The sequence below is a fragment of the Pongo abelii genome, chromosome 14, assembly GCF_028885655.2.
Source record: "Pongo abelii isolate AG06213 chromosome 14, NHGRI_mPonAbe1-v2.0_pri, whole genome shotgun sequence".
Lineage (NCBI taxonomy): Eukaryota > Metazoa > Chordata > Mammalia > Primates > Hominidae > Pongo > Pongo abelii.
In genome coordinates, this window is record NC_071999.2 from 104,197,871 (window position 1) to 104,215,660 (window position 17,790).

Here is a 17,790-nt window from a genome sequence, read left to right on the forward strand (position 1 = left end):
TTTTCTTTGTTTTTTTTTTTGAGACCAAGTCTCACTCTGTCACCCAGGCTGGAGTACAGTGGCGTGATCCTGGCTCACTGCAACCTCTGCCTCCTGGGTTCAAGCGGTTTTCCTGCCTCAGCCTCCCAGGTAGCTGAGATTACAGGCACCTGCCACCACTCCCAGCTGATTTTTGTATTTTTAGTAGAGATGGGGTTTCACTATGTTGGCCAGGCTAGCCCTGATCTCCTGACCTCAAGCAGTCTGCTCACGGGTGTGAGCCACCGCGCCCAGCCGTCTTTTCATTGTTAATATTAAGCTTTCTTTTTAGCTCAGCTATGCTCTTGATGCCTCCTCCTTTCCCCACCACACACAGTGCATCTCGTGGGAGGTGTGTGGAAGTCAGTATCCATGTTCGTTCCCTTTAAATATGTGCTTGGAAACATGTCACTTGCTTTCCTATTAATCTAAAATGCATCAAGTGTTCTAAGAGAGAAATCTATGCATATAGATCTTCAGAAAATAATTACCAAGGACCATTGGCCAGTGTGTTTCTCAGCCAACATCTCAGAATTGTTCAAGCTAATGCAAAAGAAGTTTCTCTGTCATTGAACCCTCATGTTCTGACCCTCAGAATTATCAACAGGGAAGCTCTGTCTTGCCTTCTTCAAAACCAGCATCAGTATTAATTTATATTTGGAACTGGTTTCTGTGAGACGCTGACCACTAAAACATTGGTATGTTTTATACCAATAAAATGTTTGTATGTCCCATACTCTATATATCTGGCTTTCAATGTCTATTTAAAACGCTGCCTGTCTATACAATGGAGATTACCAGACTGCAAAGAGTTAAGTGAAAATCATAGACAAAATTTTATGCAGTGAATTCTATAAACAATCCAAAATTTTCTTTCTGAATTTGAATTCAATCTTACTGCTTGAAATGCGTAAGCCATAGACTAACACCTGATGCCATTAGAAGTACCTTTATACTGTAGTTCACTGCCCTTCAGTGGAAAATATATTTTTCTAGAAAGTGAACTAAATCTGTCACAATATAGATGAGAATTTTTCAATATGATAGTTTTATCTATGGAAGTTATGACCTATGTGGGCAATGTAGTCGATTTTTTGGCAAAGCTTTGCTAATTACACAAGAAACAATTCGGTATCAACAAGTGTGTCTCTGCATATTTTCCTCTAGTTCATGCAGGATGCATCAGATGTGATGCAGCTTTTGTTAAAGACCCAGACAGACTTCAATGATATGGAAGATGATGATCCTCAGGTAAGTGGTCTTAATGCATTTGCTTTGATCCGCTAATGAGTTGTGGACAGCACATGGTTCAATATGTTTAAAACAAAAGGAGTGATAGGTTTCCTGACATACTATCAACCCCTGCTAGCAGAGACATTCTTCACTGATTTTCCTTCTGTTTCTCAAGCTACTTTTTCTCAGTCTGTTGTAGGTTGCTCTTGCTTTCTGTGACTCTCACGCAAGTTTTGGTGTTTGTGGGTTCTGTCCAAGGCTGTCTTCTCACTCCTGTGGAGCAGTGTCACTCACAGACATGGCTTCCAGTTTCCTCTGTGTGCTTGCAACTTTCAGATCTTCAGAATTGAAATTCATTTATCCAACATGTAATAGACATCTCCATTTGGGTGTCTTCTAGCCCTTTGAAGGCTGCATGACCTCCCTCCCCTGGCAGAAAATACAGAACCCAAGAATCTCAGGACACACTGCTTGCCTCTCCGCCGATGAACAGACAAAGGCATTTCATTAGGAGGAACCCCTGCCTCTCGACATACACGCACATACACACATAGGTATACACACCCAGCTAACGCTTGCTCACAGTTCTCATCCTTTACAAGATTTTCCTGATCTGTTCAGTCTCAATGGTGGGCAGTTCCAACACTGTTACAGTAACATCATAAATGTTTGTCATATCTTGATGGTATTCCCAACGCCTAACATACAACAAGGCACTCAGTAAATAATTGTTGAATTAAATTTTGACTTTACATAGCCACACTGTCATAGTTTAAATAGGAAAACATACCATTTTGCAAAGAAAGCATGTTTTGTTGTTGTTTGCTTTCTTTGCAAAATGATATGCAAATATACATGTATGTTTTGTTTGTACAGAGATAACAGGCAGGAGGGATACTTAGCAGACTGCTGACAGTAAAGAGGCCGAGGGGACTGTAAGCCGTAGGGAGGGGTGGTAAGGACGAGGCGTGTTGCTCACCTTTGTATCAGCCAGCATATAGTTTAATGCCTGGCATGTGAGAAACACCCAGTACCTATCTGAAGAGTGGGTGGACTTTTACATATGAAATCATTAAGAGGTGGGGCATGTGTCTATGCATGCTCAATAGATAAATAGGTAGGTGGATGACAGCAGGGGATAAGAATCACTTTCTAGGTTGCAGGGATGGTGAATGGAACCAGATTCTCTAGGTGATTTGCAGATGATGAAGTCTGTGTAAACACAGTAATAGGAGAAGAGGTGTTTTAAATATACTCAGCCACTTACGAGAAAATTATAACAGCTAAGAGAAAAGGATGTTTTGTTTCTTGGGTTTTAATAAATGTTTAATGAATGGAGTGGCAGGCAATAGGGATACAGAGTCAGATAAAATACACTTCTGTCTTCAAAAAATTTGTAACTGGGAGTGGATGAAATGTTTGGTTTTGTTTAGGTGATTAGTTTCATTAGATGATTCAGATGCTAAGAAAGAAAACCATTATCACTTACTGAAAGTAGAAAGAAATACCCAAGGTTCTGGTCTTTGTGTTTTGCCTCACCTGCTGTCCATATCCCAGTGTAGTGAGTTCACAGGGATTTCATTATTGATTCTGAACCTTTTAAGTACATAACCTTTAGAAATGCTCTTACTGCTAAAAGCACTGTGAACATATCAATAAAACATTGTTTCTATGAAATAAGGAAATGGCTTTCTTTATCACGTTTACCCGTTGTTTTTTAATCTATTTTAATTTTAAAATTTTTCCCCAGATCTCTTACATGATCTCAGCATGGGCCAGAATGTGCAAAATCCTTGGAAAAGAATTTCAGCAGTACCTTCCAGTGGTTATGGGGCCTTTAATGAAGACGGCTTCAATTAAGCCCGAAGTAGCCCTTTTGGATAGTAGGTGTCTTTAGAAGGAGCTATCGGTTATAATAGTTCTCTGTTTGTTATTATTTTTCATATGCATTTGTTTTCTTCTCCGTTAATAGCCCAAGATATGGAGAATATGAGTGATGATGATGGTTGGGAATTTGTGAACCTTGGAGATCAGCAAAGCTTTGGTATTAAAACTGCAGGACTAGAAGAAAAATCAACTGCTTGCCAGATGTTGGTAAGAGAGCACTGTTTTTACTAAACTTTTATTTTACATCTTATATACATTTCATATCAGTGCTTTTAATAGCTGCTAAAGAAATTACTTTGGAGAGCCAGTAATACGTTCCTTAAAAAGTAAAGTTTTCTTTCCATTTTAAAGAAATCGTATGGATAAACCTTTCATTATCAGTGCTGTTATAAATAGCAAAAAACAACAAATAGCCCAAATTCCTGTTAGTGGGAAGATGAATGATAAATTACTGTGCCTTGGAGTAATATACAGCCATTACAAAAAGTTTATAAGCTACATGAGGGAAGGATTTTTGTTTGTTTTGTTCTTAGTCTGTAGTAGGTGACCATGGAATGTTTTTTAAACAAATGAACAGAGTGTGTTCATGCTATTTAATGTGAAACAAAACTTGTATGATTTCAATTGTGTAAAAAAATAGATATGGCAGGAAAATCAAAATGTTCGGTTATTATCCCTTATGGTGTTTATGGTGTGCATATGTGTGTTTAGTTCCTAGTTTTCTTTTTGTTTTCTTTATGAGCATGCATTTTAAAGCGAAGGATAATACTTTTTTTTTTTTTTTTTTTTTTTTTTTGAGATGGAGTCTCTCTTTTTCACCCAGGCTGGAGTGCAGTGGCACGATCTCAACTCACTGCAACCTCCACCTCCAGCATTCAGTTGATTCTCCTGCCTCAGCCTCCCGAGTAGCTGGGATTACAGGCGCCTGCCACCACAGCTGGCTACTTTTTGTATTTTTAGTAGAGATGAGGTTTCACCATTTTGGCCAGGCTGGTTTCCAACTCCTGACCTCAGGTGATCCGCCTGCCGTGACCTGGGATTACAGGCATGAGCCACTGCACCTGGCCAATACTTACTTTTAAAGTTAGATTTTAGAAATTATGGTATATTACAAATTTAGCAGTTAAGTAAACCTAAATAAAAGTTGGTTAAATTTTATTTTTTGTATTTATATTACATGTTCTAGTTCATTTAAAAGTGTATTTCTTATTGTCATCTTTAATACTTAGTATCTATAAATTATAAACGCTTTGGATTTTTGTGGGTTTTTTCTCCTCTCAACTGGAGAGCAAATACAAATAATAACATCTTTAAACAGAATTAATCTTTAGATGTAGTAGAAGAGAATGAAACAATTGGGTTTTTGGGGTTTTTTTTTTTTTTTTTTTGCTTTTTGAGACGGAGTCTTACTCTGTCGCTCAGGCTGGAGTGCAATGGCTTGATCTCAGCTCACTGCAGCCTCCGTCTCCTGGGTTCAAGTGATTTTCCTGCCTTAACCTCCCAAGTAGCTAGGATTACAGGCGCACACCACCATGCCTGGCTAATTTTTTGTATCTTTAGTAGAGACGGGTTTTCACCATGTTGGCCAGGCTGGTCTCGAACTCCTGACCTCGCGATCCGTCTAGCTCTTTCACCCAGGCTGAAGTATAGTGGTGCCATCCCGGCTCACTGCCACCTCCACCTCCTGGGTTCAAGCGATTCTCCTGCCTCAGCCTCCCAAGTAGCTGGCATTACAGGCGCCCGCCACCATGCCTGGCTAATTTTTGTATTTTTAGTAGAGACGGGGTTTCATTGTGTTGGCCAGGCTGGTCTCGAACTCCTGACCTCGTGATCTACCAGCCTCAGCCTCCCAAAGTGCTGGGATTACAAGCATGAGCCACCGTGCCCAGCCATGATTTTTTAAAATACAAAATAACAGAAGCGTTTTCTACAGATTTGCAAAGTAAATGCTACAATTAACTGATGGTTTCAGGGTTTTTTGTATCTTTTAGAATGATTTTTCCTCAATTAGTGATACATTTTGTTTGATGTATTGCTGAAACTTTTTGTTTGATGTATTGCTGAATGGAATATGAATGATTCCAGCCTTTGAAGGACAATATATACGACAATAATTTCCTTTTTTTTCTTTTTGTCACTCACCAGTACTACAGTCATTTCATGACCCTTCTTTTAGAACTCTTTTTAGTTGGAAGACTAATTTGACAGTTCTACATGCAACTTTAAATGTAGTTCTAGTCAAAATACAACCTCCTGTGGTCCTTATGATTTTGCTGTTTGTTAATATTAATGCTTGAAAACTAACATGAATCTTTATTTCCTCCCAATACTTTGGTTACAGGTTTGCTATGCTAAGGAGTTAAAGGAAGGCTTTGTGGAGTACACTGAACAGGTTGTCAAACTGATGGTCCCTTTACTGAAATTTTATTTCCACGATGATATCCTACAACTTCTGAATACAAAACATGTCTAGATTTAGTAAACTTGTAGTTTCTTGGAGTATTAGACAGTGTTCACTGAAATAGACTTCACCATGATTGTTTGTATTTGCACTAAGTGTACTTTGAGGTGATAAACTCGGTTCTCTGCATGTGCCTTTGTTTCCACTTGTGCCAAAACATGAAAAAGAAAACGTGACCTATCCTATGTTTGTCAGCTTTCTGTGGCCCACTTAAGGATTTAAGGATAATTAGCAAATGATTACAATTATATATAGTTGCTACTTTCCCCAAATACCTTTTGGTAAACGTTAAGAAAATAAGACTTTTATTTTAAGAGATGGTGTCTCACTCTGTCACCTAGGCTGGAGTGCAGTGGCGTGATCAGGACTCACTGAAACCACAACCTCCCAAGTAGCTGGGACCCAGGTGCACAACACCGAGCCCAGCTAGATTTTTATTTATTTATTTATTTTTTTTTTTATAGAGATAAATTCTCCCTATGTTGCCCAGGCTGGTCTCAAACTCCTGGGCTCAAGCAGTCCTCCTGCCTTGGCCCCACAAAGTTATGGGATTACACGCCTGAGCCACTGTGCCTGGCAAGACCTGTCTTAATAGATTAGAGAACCACTGATAGATGGTCAGCTTTCCGTAGCAGTGAGAATCCTACATTTCAAATGTGGATAGCACCTTTGCGGGGAAACATCACTTGGCACATCTGCATTCTTTTTTGACACAGAGTCTCACTCTGTTGCCCAGGCTGGAGTGCAGTGGCATGATCTCAGCTCACTGCAACGTCCACCTCCCAAATTCAAGCGATTCTTCTGCCTCAGCCTCCTAAGTAGCTGGGATCACAGACATGCGCTACCATGCCCAGCTAATTTTTTGTATTTTTTATGTGTTTGTTTTTGTTTTTAAGTAGAGGCGGGCTTTCACCACGTTGGCCAGGCAGGTCTCGAACTCCTGACCTCAGGTGATCCACCCACATCTGCGTTCCAATATCCTTCTCAACATAATGATAGCCATAATTAATATTTTCCGGTACATTTTTATGCCTTTACACACGAGAGTGGTAAGAGTCCAGACACAAACCCAGATCTGTCTGACTCCAAAGCCCCTTTGTCATCATTCCTCTTACAGTATCCTATAGTGGTATCCTTTACAGAAGACAGCTTTTACCCAACAAAGACTTAACTTCCCAGGATACCAGAGGGCAAAGCAGGATTGCTTTTAAGAGGAAGTTATCAAGACCTTATTTTATAAATGAGATTAGATAGGGAAAGGCAATTTAATCTTTATTGAAAACTGAAAAGGCCAGCATAGGAAGAGGTCCTCGGTGGTTTTTTTCAGGTAAATGCTTCAGTTGCATTTATTAGAAACAGATACTACCTAAGGTTTTGAGGTAGGTACAGCTTGAGGCATGCTAATGGTCATGGGTCCTTCCATAGTCATTTTTGTATTTTGGTTTACATTTGAGCAATAGGCAGCCCTTCACTGCTGCTGGACTCATTCCTGCCACTATTATAGGTGACAGAGGAGACAGGAGGTATGTCTTTTCTATTTTTATACATGCTTTATATTTAACACAAGCTCTTGGGTATCTTAGATAAACAGAAGTTGCCTAGCACTCCTATTAGTGCATTGAACCCTTTAACATTTAAGCAAAATAATAAACAGTCTTTTGAGGTTCCTTAACAGTGAAACGTGTTCGAGTGGCAGCAGCAGAATCCATGCCCCTTCTCCTGGAGTGTGCAAGAGTCCGTGGTCCTGAGTATCTCACACAGATGTGGCATTTTATGTGTGATGCTCTAATTAAGGCCATTGGTACAGAACCAGATTCAGACGTCCTCTCAGAAATAATGCATTCTTTTGCAAAGGTGAATATTTTTCTCTTAAAAAATATGTATAAGGTTGTATGTTCATGTATTAGTCTTGCTAAAAGTAAAAAAAAAAAAAAATTTGAGACAGTATTGCTCTGTCACCCAGGCTGGAGTGTAGTGGCACAATCGCAGCTCACTGCAAACTCCGCCTCCTGAGTTCAAGCAATTCTCATGCCTCATCCTTCCAAGTAGTTGGGATTATAAGCATGCGCCACCACACCTGGCTACTTTTTGTATTTTTAGTAGATGTTCCCCAGGTCTTGAACTCCTGGCCTCAAGTGATCCACCTCGGCCTCCCAGAGTGCTGGGATTACAGATGTAAGCCAGCTAAATAAATTTTTATATGCTGTAGTGTATGACTTGTTAAAAAATAAAAATGTTAAATTTTTTGTTTTAATATTTTGGTATTATTATGTTTGTTTTAAAGAGGGTAAATTTGCCTTGGAAGGGCAGTATAAGTAGAGGGAATGATACAGGCAACGGCATGGAAGCATGCATTCTTTGGAAAAAGAGAAGAAATTCTGAATACTCTAGTATTTTAGTCTTGCACTTAATAATCCAACTATAGAAGCTTGGGTATCATCTCCAGTTTCTGTTCTTTACACTTTCCTCAGTTCTTCTCTTTTTTTTTCATTGCCCCATCTCTTTTTCATGCCATTGAAACAGCCTCACTTGGTCTACTCCAGATGTCTCCTTTCTTTTCCTCTCAGTTCATTCTCCTTTCCTCAAGCCTTCCTCTTCATTGAGTCACTTCCTTTCTCATACAGTGTCACTCCCATTTTGCACAACTCTAGTTTGCTCCAATCTTGATTGAAGATTTACAGTTTCTCAGCATCTTTATATGTCCTTATTTACATTCCTGGAATTCAGAATTCTTTCTGTTTTTCCAAAGACAGCATGCTTCCATACCTTTGCCTACCTCAAATGCCCTTCCTTCAATATTCTCCTTGTATGTTGTGTGTACGGAGTATGGATATAGCAATTGTGTTCCTTAGGAGCTGGTGTGTGTGTGTGTGGGTGTGTGTGGGTGTGGGTGTCTGTGTATGTGTGTGTGGGTGTGTGTGGGGGGGGGGTGTGTGTTCCGTCTTTGAATCCTCAGTACCAAGCATGTTGCCTGGCACCTAGGTATGCTCAGTAGTGTTTAAAAGAAAATATTTTTTTCTAACTCCAATCTCTAAAATGCTGTCCTTCTAACAAATACAAGCTAAGCATATGTAAATAATTAATCTTCCAGGATACTGAACTGTGTTCATTTTTCCATATGATTCTTAGTGGAGTTTAACTTTGGACTCTAAACACCCCTAATCTTATGGATTGCTTTCTTTCCTCAACCTCATTAGTGCATTGAAGTAATGGGAGATGGATGCCTTAATAATGAACACTTTGAAGAACTGGGAGGTATATTGAAAGCAAAGCTTGAAGAACATTTTAAAAATCAAGAATTACGACAAGGTAAGTTTTCCATGCTTTTATTTCTGAATATAATCCTTGACCATCTTGGCGATCATTTAAAACATTTATTTGGGTGTGTTTTAGTTAAAAGACAAGATGAAGACTATGATGAACAGGTCGAAGAGTCACTACAAGATGAGGTAAGTTATTCCCTTTGGAACTTACTTACATGACCACTTGCATCTGAAAGACTTGTAAATGCCTCAGTTTCTGATTTATGTGACTTGTCATTCTGATGTAATTACCAGTCTTGAGCAGAGGAGTCAGATATATTTCCTCTCTTAATTTATGAATAAGTAATTTGAAATTAAACTGGTATGTCTTTTGGTGCTATGTGCATTTTGTTGTAATACCTCACTCAACAAAACACCTTGAGGTTTACCTAGTTCATTTACATACTGCTCACAACCACCATTTGTATTTTGTGGTGCTTTCACTATATTAAATATGGGTAACCTAAAATTCCAATGTTAAATGATTGCCCAGAGTCACACTGTTGAAGGTCTGGAGGCTTTTTCACCATGTTACTTAGTTCTCTCATCAAACCACCTAGGACTGTCAAGCATACTTCATTGTGTGTTTAGAGTCCAGCATCTCATATGTGGCCGCTTGGTGGGCCAGTGCTGCCGTGTAGGTAGTACCAGCTTCCTGAAGGTGTCCACATGCTTGTAGGCCCAAATTGCCACTAACAGCAAGACCCCATTCTCCCCACCATCCACCCCGAAATGAGGATTATTCTGCTGAAAACAAAGTAAAAATAGTAAAAACACCTTCCTTTCAGAATGTAGAAATTAGAGATAATTTTTCAACCCATCTATTTTAAGTATGTTCCAAGGAAAATCTTTGCAATAAATACAGTTCTTGCCACACACCTTTGTCTTTCCAGGTAAGACTGGCCTTTGATTAGTAAGAGACATGATAACCCACCCTTGAAGGTTACTCCAGTCTCTAGACTCTTGATTTACCCTTAAGACAAGAATGAGAAATTGATTTTCTGCATTTTTTAAGGTTTTTATAAATGTTACTATTGATAATAGAAAATATACTTTTTAATCCATATGGGTGTGTATGTGTGTGTTTTTTTTAGGATGATAATGATGTTTATATTCTGACCAAAGTGTCAGATATTTTACACTCAATATTCAGTAGCTACAAAGAAAAGGTGTTACCATGGTTTGAACAGCTGCTTCCATTAATTGTCAACCTCATTGTAAGTGTTACCTCTCTTAATAGTTGTTTTGCATAGTTTACCTGGAATTCTTTTCACTGCAGTGTAAAATCTAATGCTTGAAGTTAAAATGGGTCTCAGAAATGATTGTTTCCATTGTACATATTTGATTTTATCAAGTTGACTGCATTACCCTGGATATTTTCTCATTCATTATACGCTTGAAGATTCCTAACTTGGTTTTCCATAGGTCAATTCAGTTCTAACACATCTGAAAGATATACAAGTGATTTTTTTATTATTTCAGATTATCTGTGCCCTCCTAAATTAATAAAAGGAAACAGAATGGTTACTTCTTTTTTAATGGACCATAGATAATTCAATTATCTTTGTTATGTACTACTAGCAATCATGGATTATGGATAATGGGCTTATTATATATTTTTTTAACCTTCTCTCACCCATATATTTGATTTTTTAAAAAATGTTTTATAGACTTCTTTTTTGTTGTTTATTTGTTTGTTTGTTTTTCTCAAGATGGAGTCTTGCTCTGTCGCCCAGGCTGGAGTGCAGTGGCGCAATCTCAGCTCACTGCAACCTCCACCTTCTGGGTTCAAGCAGTTCAGACACACGCCACCACACCCGATGAATTTTTTGTATTTTAGTAGAGATGGGGTTTCACCATGTTGACCAGGCTGGTCTCCAGCTCCTGACCTAGTGATCCACCCCGCGTCGGCCTCCCAAAGTGGTGGGATTACAGGCATGAGCCACTGCGCCCAGGCCTACACTTCCTATTTTAAAGCAGTTTTAGATTCACAACCAAATTGAACAGGAGGTACAGAGATTTCCCATATGCCTCTGCCCCCGTGTGTGCGTGGCCTCAGCACCATTAACGCCCCCCATCACAGTAGTAGATACATGTGTTTCCATTTATGGACCTACATCAACACATCATATAATGGCCTATGTGTATTCAGTTTTTTTGTTTGTTTGTTTCGTTTTTTTGTATTTTTAGTTGTGGTTTTTTATTGGGTTTTTAGTAGAGATGAGGTTTCACCATATCAGCCAGACTGGTCTCAATCTCCTGACCTTGTGATCCGCCTGCTTTGGCCTCCCAAAGTGCTGGGATTACAGGCGTGAGCCACCTCGCCCGGCCGTGTATTCGGTTTTTTAAAAATATATTATAAATTAGCAGCTATCATCAGATGTTTGGAATTTTCCTTTTTGGCTTCAGTTTTGCATTTTATTGTATTAAGTAGTGCAGTACATTTTTTAAAAGATTCAGGCACACATGACTTAGCCTGTTGAATAAATGCTGTAAGTTAAGATCTTTGCAGCTTTTATTATTGTGTTTTTTTAATGTAGTATTACCATTGTCTTTTTTACAAAGTAAATTTATATACAATGCTGCCACTGTCAGTTCTTCTGTGTGATAGTGTCAGATTGTAGAGTTCTATAACAAATCATACAAGTCTTTGAAACCCAAATTTTTTATTAAATCTATGTATTTGATTGAATATCGTTGGTCACAAGAAGTGGTTGTTACTGTGTCTTCTTTTTTTCTTTTGCCTGTATCAGGAATATCAATGTAGGCAGATAGTCTGTAGTGAATATTTCTTTACATTCTTCGTGTGCACCAGTATTTGAAGCTTACAAGAGAATTTCTTTTGTAGTGTCCACATAGACCATGGCCAGACAGACAATGGGGATTATGCATCTTTGATGATGTCATAGAACACTGTAGTCCAGCCTCATTTAAATATGCAGAATATTTCTTAAGACCAATGCTCCAATATGTATGTGACAACAGCCCAGAAGTCAGGCAAGCAGCTGCATATGGCCTGGGAGTCATGGCACAGTATGGTGGAGATAATTATCGCCCTTTTTGTACAGGTACCTTTGCTTATTCAGTTACGTGCATTTCATTCCAGACATCCTGTGAATCCCTGCTTTACTCTCTTTACCACACTCCCAAACATCATTTGCCTATTTCTGCTGTAGTCTGTTTTCAGACATCTCATCTGTAGCATTTAGGATTTTAGATGATAAAAAGATGACTTATTCTCATAGAGATAGAATCAAAGACATCCCCTGCCCCCAGCCTTCCAGGGTGCATTTCTCTTTGCGTTTTGGCAATATACAACAGCCTTAGAATAGGACTTTTTTTTTTTTTTGATTGAGACGGAGTCTCACTGTGTCACCCAGGCTGGAGTGCAGTGGCACAATCTCGGCTCACTGCAACCTCCGCCTCCTGGGTTCGAGCAATTCTGCTTCAGCCTCCTGAGTAGCTGGGACTACAGGCGCATGCCACCACGCCTGGCTAATTTTTTCTATTTTTAGTAGAGATGGGGTTTCACCGTGTTAGCCAGGATGGTCTCGATCTTCTGACCTCGTGATCGGCCCACCTCAGCCTCCCAAAGTGCTGGGATTACAGGCATGAGCCACCATGCCTGGCAGAATAGGACTTTTAAAACTTACTGGGGAATATAGTTAGGCAGCTGTTAAAGTTTAAGGACCCTCAGGTGACGTGGTGAGTACTATAAATCTGGAGGCCACTAATCTCTCTGGGTCTCTAAGTTAGTAGAGGGCTAGTGCTCCTGTCCATGCTGGGGCAGTCCCCCTTCTGTTGCCATTCTGTAATGACATAGCCAAGAAGACAACACTTCCCATACACTTTAACATTTCTTTACCATAATATCTGAACCAAATACAAAAATACATACATTCATTTGCATGAAAATGCGAGGTTTTAGCTGAACTTCTTTCAAATGCTTATTTTAGAAGCACTTCCCCTGCTGGTAAGAGTTATTCAGTCTGCGGATTCTAAGACCAAAGAAAATGTCAATGCTACAGAGAACTGCATCTCAGCAGTAGGGAAAATGATGAAGTTCAAGCCTGACTGTGTAAATGTTGAAGAGGTCCTTCCACACTGGTTGTCTTGGCTTCCACTACATGAAGATAAAGAAGAAGCTGTTCAGACTTTCAATTATCTGTGTGACCTGATTGAAAGGTAGGAAAGCAGACTGTGACCTTATTTCCTTCTCCACAGTGCTTCCTGGTTTTTCTTGCCTAACATCAGTCTTTTAAGGTTTAACCACATGATCTCTGCACAGTCCTCAGTTGTATAGGTTTATAATAGTGCTGTCTTTATAAATCATATTAAGAAACCATATCACAGTTAACATTGCCCTTATAATAAGGCTAATTTTGAGTTATTCTTTATGAAATTAGATTCAACAGATGAGGCACTTTATTTATTTCTTTGTTTTTAAATTTTTTTGGTAGCGACAAGATCTTAACTGTTTTGCACAGGCAGGTCTCAAACTGTTGGCCTCAAGAGATCCTCCCACCTCAGCCTCCCAAAGTGCTGAGATTACAGGCATGAGCCACCAAACCCAGCCTAAGGGCATGTTGTTTAGTGTCTGTTTTCTAAGTCCAAGTTCCCCCCAAATATCAGTCAGATCTAAGCTCTGTCACTATTAATTATTATTTTTAGGTTATGAATAAATTCAAGGGCTACAACCACTGCCACTATTGTAGCAATAGGCCTATTGTAGCAATAGGTCAACAGGTATATTCTCCATGCTTGTTTAAGTTCAGGTTCACGTAAGAAATGGGTTTGAGTCTTCCACTGACCATATCATTAAGGAATGTAACAGCCATCCTGCAGACTACATGCTCCTGACCTGCTCCTGCATCTGAAATGACCAGGTCTTAATCATGCTATTTGATCATCTCCCTTGGAAACGACTACTCTGAAATTCTCTTAGTGACAAAGACTAGAATCCTTAAATTTGCTGTTAGGTTTTTTCCCGTTAAACTTGCCTGAGTTTATTTCCCAGTTTATTCTTGAAATGTTTATATAATTTTTTTGAACTTCAGAGTTATTTTAGAAGCTATTTTGTAGTAGCAAAATAAAATTTGTGTTAAGAAACTTATTCTTAATAATACAATACATTTTTTTAACACATCACAAATTATTTATAAGGTATTTAGAGCATTCTGTTGTTTGGCCCTTAAAACAATCCTGAGAGATGAGCCCAGTATTTTTTTTTTCTAATTTATATAGGAAGAAACTAAAGAGTTCATATATAAGATTGGCTGGTTTTCTTCCTACTGAATTTAAAAGGCCATTGATTTTAGTGAACACATAATCATATTTCTCCTTATAAATTTCACTTACTAAGGTTTTCTTCTCATTTGTCAGTAATCATCCAATTGTTCTTGGCCCAAACAATACCAATCTGCCCAAAATATTCAGTATAATTGCGGAAGGAGAAATGCATGAGGCAATTAAACATGAAGATCCTTGTGCCAAACGTCTGGCCAATGTCGTTCGCCAAGTACAGGTAAGCTGATTTGGTTGAATTGGGGAAGGGGAGATAAAACTTTTTTTTCTTTATATTCCTCTGTGAGAAGAAACTAGAAATCTAATGAGCTAAGGAAATTTTATTTTTATATTTTCATAGTCTCTTGTCTCCAAGCCTCAAATGGATTATACTTAATGTAATCCATCCATATGTACTTATTATTTATTAGAATTAAAACCTTCATCTTAGGACATTTTGAGCTTACCAGCTGGTGCTTAACACAAGCTTATTATGTGTAGTTTTTCTGCCTATCTGAAGAAAAAAAATGAGATTTAATAATAACTTGTCACCTGCCAAAAAACTATATATGATTTTTACTTCCTATATTCATGTGGTATATGGGTTACTTTAAGATGTTACCTGCTTAGTGTAGCTTTATCAATGCAAAAATGAAGAAAACTTACTGGAAATGAACTTTAAAAAACTGAACAGATTTCTTGCTTTTACAATGATACTCATCAAAATAATCTACCTAGGGAGAAGGTATTTTGCCATTATTACAGTCTACCTATGATGATGATTAAAATCCTTCCAAATGAGCATTTCGTCCTGTCTAAGTCTGTGAAAATGTTTCTTTCCCTAGACTTCTGGAGGACTGTGGACTGAGTGCATAGCACAGCTCAGTCCTGAGCAGCAGGCCGCCATTCAGGAGCTCCTGAACTCTGCGTGAAGGGCCTTAATGTCACCCACCAGAAAACTAACTCCAAATAAACGCTTACCCTTTCGTTTAGGTTTCTTTGTTTTGTTTTTGAGCAAAAGAGATCGGTAGTGTTGTGTGTAGGCCATTCTTCTGGAGAGCCACGAGCAGGAAGAGCAGCGCTGTGTTGCAGAATGGAGTTTCCATGGATTTCTACCAGACCACTGAAGGAGTTCCTGAAAGCCCTGCGGTAGCACTGAAGAGTATTTTTCTATTGGTATAACCCACCCACCTGAAGGGGAAAGGGAAATCAAATTAATTTTTCTCATTAGACATAAGGAAATTTAAGGAAAAACAGCTTTAAGAACAGTTACTCAGCGTAGATGTGTGTTCACACAAATTGCTCTGCACTCAGTGTTCATTGTGAATTAGAGTGTGAGTCTTTCTGTAGGGTAGAAAGAAGCCTACTACCCAGGAAACCAGTAGACCCAAAAGTTGAAAAAAAACTGATGACAGACAACAAGCATGAAGATGGCATATTTGATGTCACTTTGGTTCTTTTTCCCAGAAGGCTTATACAGTGACTCAGTCGGGAAGCTTTCCAGCTTCCAGCCCTTGAATGTGAAGTGTCATTGGCATGTCTGGCAGTAGTCTCTCATTCACTCCTCAATAAACAACATTGAATACAAAAGAGGCTTGTGTAAAAACTCAGTACTGTCTGGCTTGGATTCATTTCATGTTTTTAATATAAGAATGATCTAATATTTTTTTAAAGTAATAGCTATCAGTAATAGCTGAGTGTTTTTTCCCCTAATATTTTCCTTGTGCAATTCAGACTTAAGCATCGAGTTTTTACCATCTTCCACTTTAAGTTATGATACCTATTCCATTCACAATTGGTGTTCTTTTTAAGGTTTGCAAATTTCAACTAATTTTGTAGCTAGGATTGTTCTGATCAGCTCAAAAAGATTTGGCTTAGTGTTTTCATTGCAAATTATAATTACTGTAGAGCCACACACAACTTTTGAACTTTTAATTATAAGTATTATGGCTAAAGTTATTTACTGAAAATTTCAGTAAAATGTGTGAATGTTTCTTTATGTATTAACCTCATAGCAGTAAATGACTTGCTGTTGTTTAATTTTTCTAAGGCATCTTAATAGACTTCTGTTGAAAACTTCAGTGTTAACATTTTTATAGTTTGTACTAAATTTAACCGTGATATAAAAATGAATTTTATGCATAGATCAGAATTTTAAATTAAAGGTTTTTTCTTTAAATGATTTGTATTACTTTATTAAAACTAAATCTGAAATGGAATAGAAAATAGAATGGATTACATACAGATGGTTTACTTGTTAGCAGATGCCCTTCAAATATATTTTACGTTTGCAGCACAACACCATTGCCTGGAGGCTTCCAAATCTAGCAAAACAGCATATTAAATGATTCCACCTGCACAGTCCTTGTTTTCAGTGGATAAACACCTGTGGGCTCTTGTATTGTGTGGTAATATTTGGAGCTTTATAGCCTGTATTCCTTGGGAGAAAAAAATGGGAATTGGAGTAAAAAATGTGTCAGGACAACCCCTTTCTGCTTTCTTATGTAGCATCTGCAAAGCCGATTCATGTACTGATGCCAATCAGCTAGAGCAATGTAGGCTTTTTTTATTTAAATTATTACTACACTTTATTACTACACTTGCAGAAAAGAAACATGTTAAAAACATGGCACACCTGCAGAATTTCAGATGACAGTGTGGTCAGAAGATGTTTTTTGGGAGAACCTAGTGTTTGCTGGGCACTATGCTAAGCACTTTGGGAGCAAGAACCTCCTACCTTCCAGTTTAAACACTAGTGGTATTGTCAGATACCGTTAGTATCTGAGATGTACTTACAGCAGGGTTCTAAGAGCTCTGAAAGAAGTGCTCTGTTAGATGTAGACTGGCAGCATCCTCCTAGATAAAAGCAGAAAAGCAAAGAGGTAATTGGAGTTGAATCAAGTTAATAGGGAAGGTTGGTAGTAAATGCTGTTAGTGTGACATGATTCTGAAATCCAGAGCCCAGAACTAACTGTAAGATGTACCATGAACTAACAATTCTTTGAAAGGACCTGCAGAAGCATTTTTAATACCTCATTCTGTCTATGCAAGATGAAAATTCGTGGAGTTTTTTCTTGGCTTTTGTACCAAATTTAGGGGTCTTGCATGTCAGCAAGTGATATATATTGTTTATAAATGCAAGCTATTTCTGGAGGGGAAAAATGTGTGTGGCTCTTACATTTTCTGGGAATTTTGTAACAAGTTACACGCACAAGTGTTAGAAACTTTGGCATAACGCAATTTGGAGTATTTTTTAAATGCTGTAACTTTAAAGAAAAGTAAAATTGTCTTAAAGCTAATTTGACACTTCTGTAATGAGAGGCAACCTTATAACTCTGGAGTTGTAGTTTGACAGAACCATCAGTAAAGACATAAGCAAATAAATGGTCTTGGTGCACCTGGTCTGATAATAAATAAGGGGGGTGCTTACAGTCTTGCAAGCATTATATTTTTATGATCTAATCTTTTGAGTGGGTGCCTGTTTAAGCAACGTAAAAGGCTAAGGAGCTAGCTAAATGTTGTATTAATAACTGCTTCATTCTGCCTAGGAGGATTGTTGCGTCAGTTTTCTGTGTTGCACAGAAATCACTTTGCAGGCCGGGCGCG

At 38.4% G+C, this 17,790-nt stretch overlaps 1 protein-coding gene across 4 annotated transcripts in view; it reads left to right on the forward strand.

Moving 5' to 3' along the window:
* Positions 1–15,774, forward strand: part of IPO5 (importin 5) — a 68,356-nt gene extending 52,582 nt beyond the window's left edge. For all 4 annotated transcript variants that reach the window (XM_054529165.2, XM_054529166.2, XM_054529167.2 and 1 more), the window contains 12 exons: positions 1,186–1,269; positions 3,002–3,134; positions 3,224–3,345; positions 5,480–5,576; positions 7,281–7,453; positions 8,797–8,908; positions 8,993–9,048; positions 9,996–10,118; positions 11,750–11,969; positions 12,858–13,086; positions 14,284–14,425; positions 15,030–15,774. In XM_054529165.2, coding sequence (XP_054385140.1) covers positions 1,186–1,269; positions 3,002–3,134; positions 3,224–3,345; positions 5,480–5,576; positions 7,281–7,453; positions 8,797–8,908; positions 8,993–9,048; positions 9,996–10,118; positions 11,750–11,969; positions 12,858–13,086; positions 14,284–14,425; positions 15,030–15,116 — 1,578 coding nt within the window. In that variant the 3' untranslated portion in view covers positions 15,117–15,774. The remainder of the gene's footprint in view (positions 1–1,185; positions 1,270–3,001; positions 3,135–3,223; positions 3,346–5,479; positions 5,577–7,280; positions 7,454–8,796; positions 8,909–8,992; positions 9,049–9,995; positions 10,119–11,749; positions 11,970–12,857; positions 13,087–14,283; positions 14,426–15,029) is intronic.
* The last annotated feature ends 2,016 nt before the right edge of the window (positions 15,775–17,790 follow it).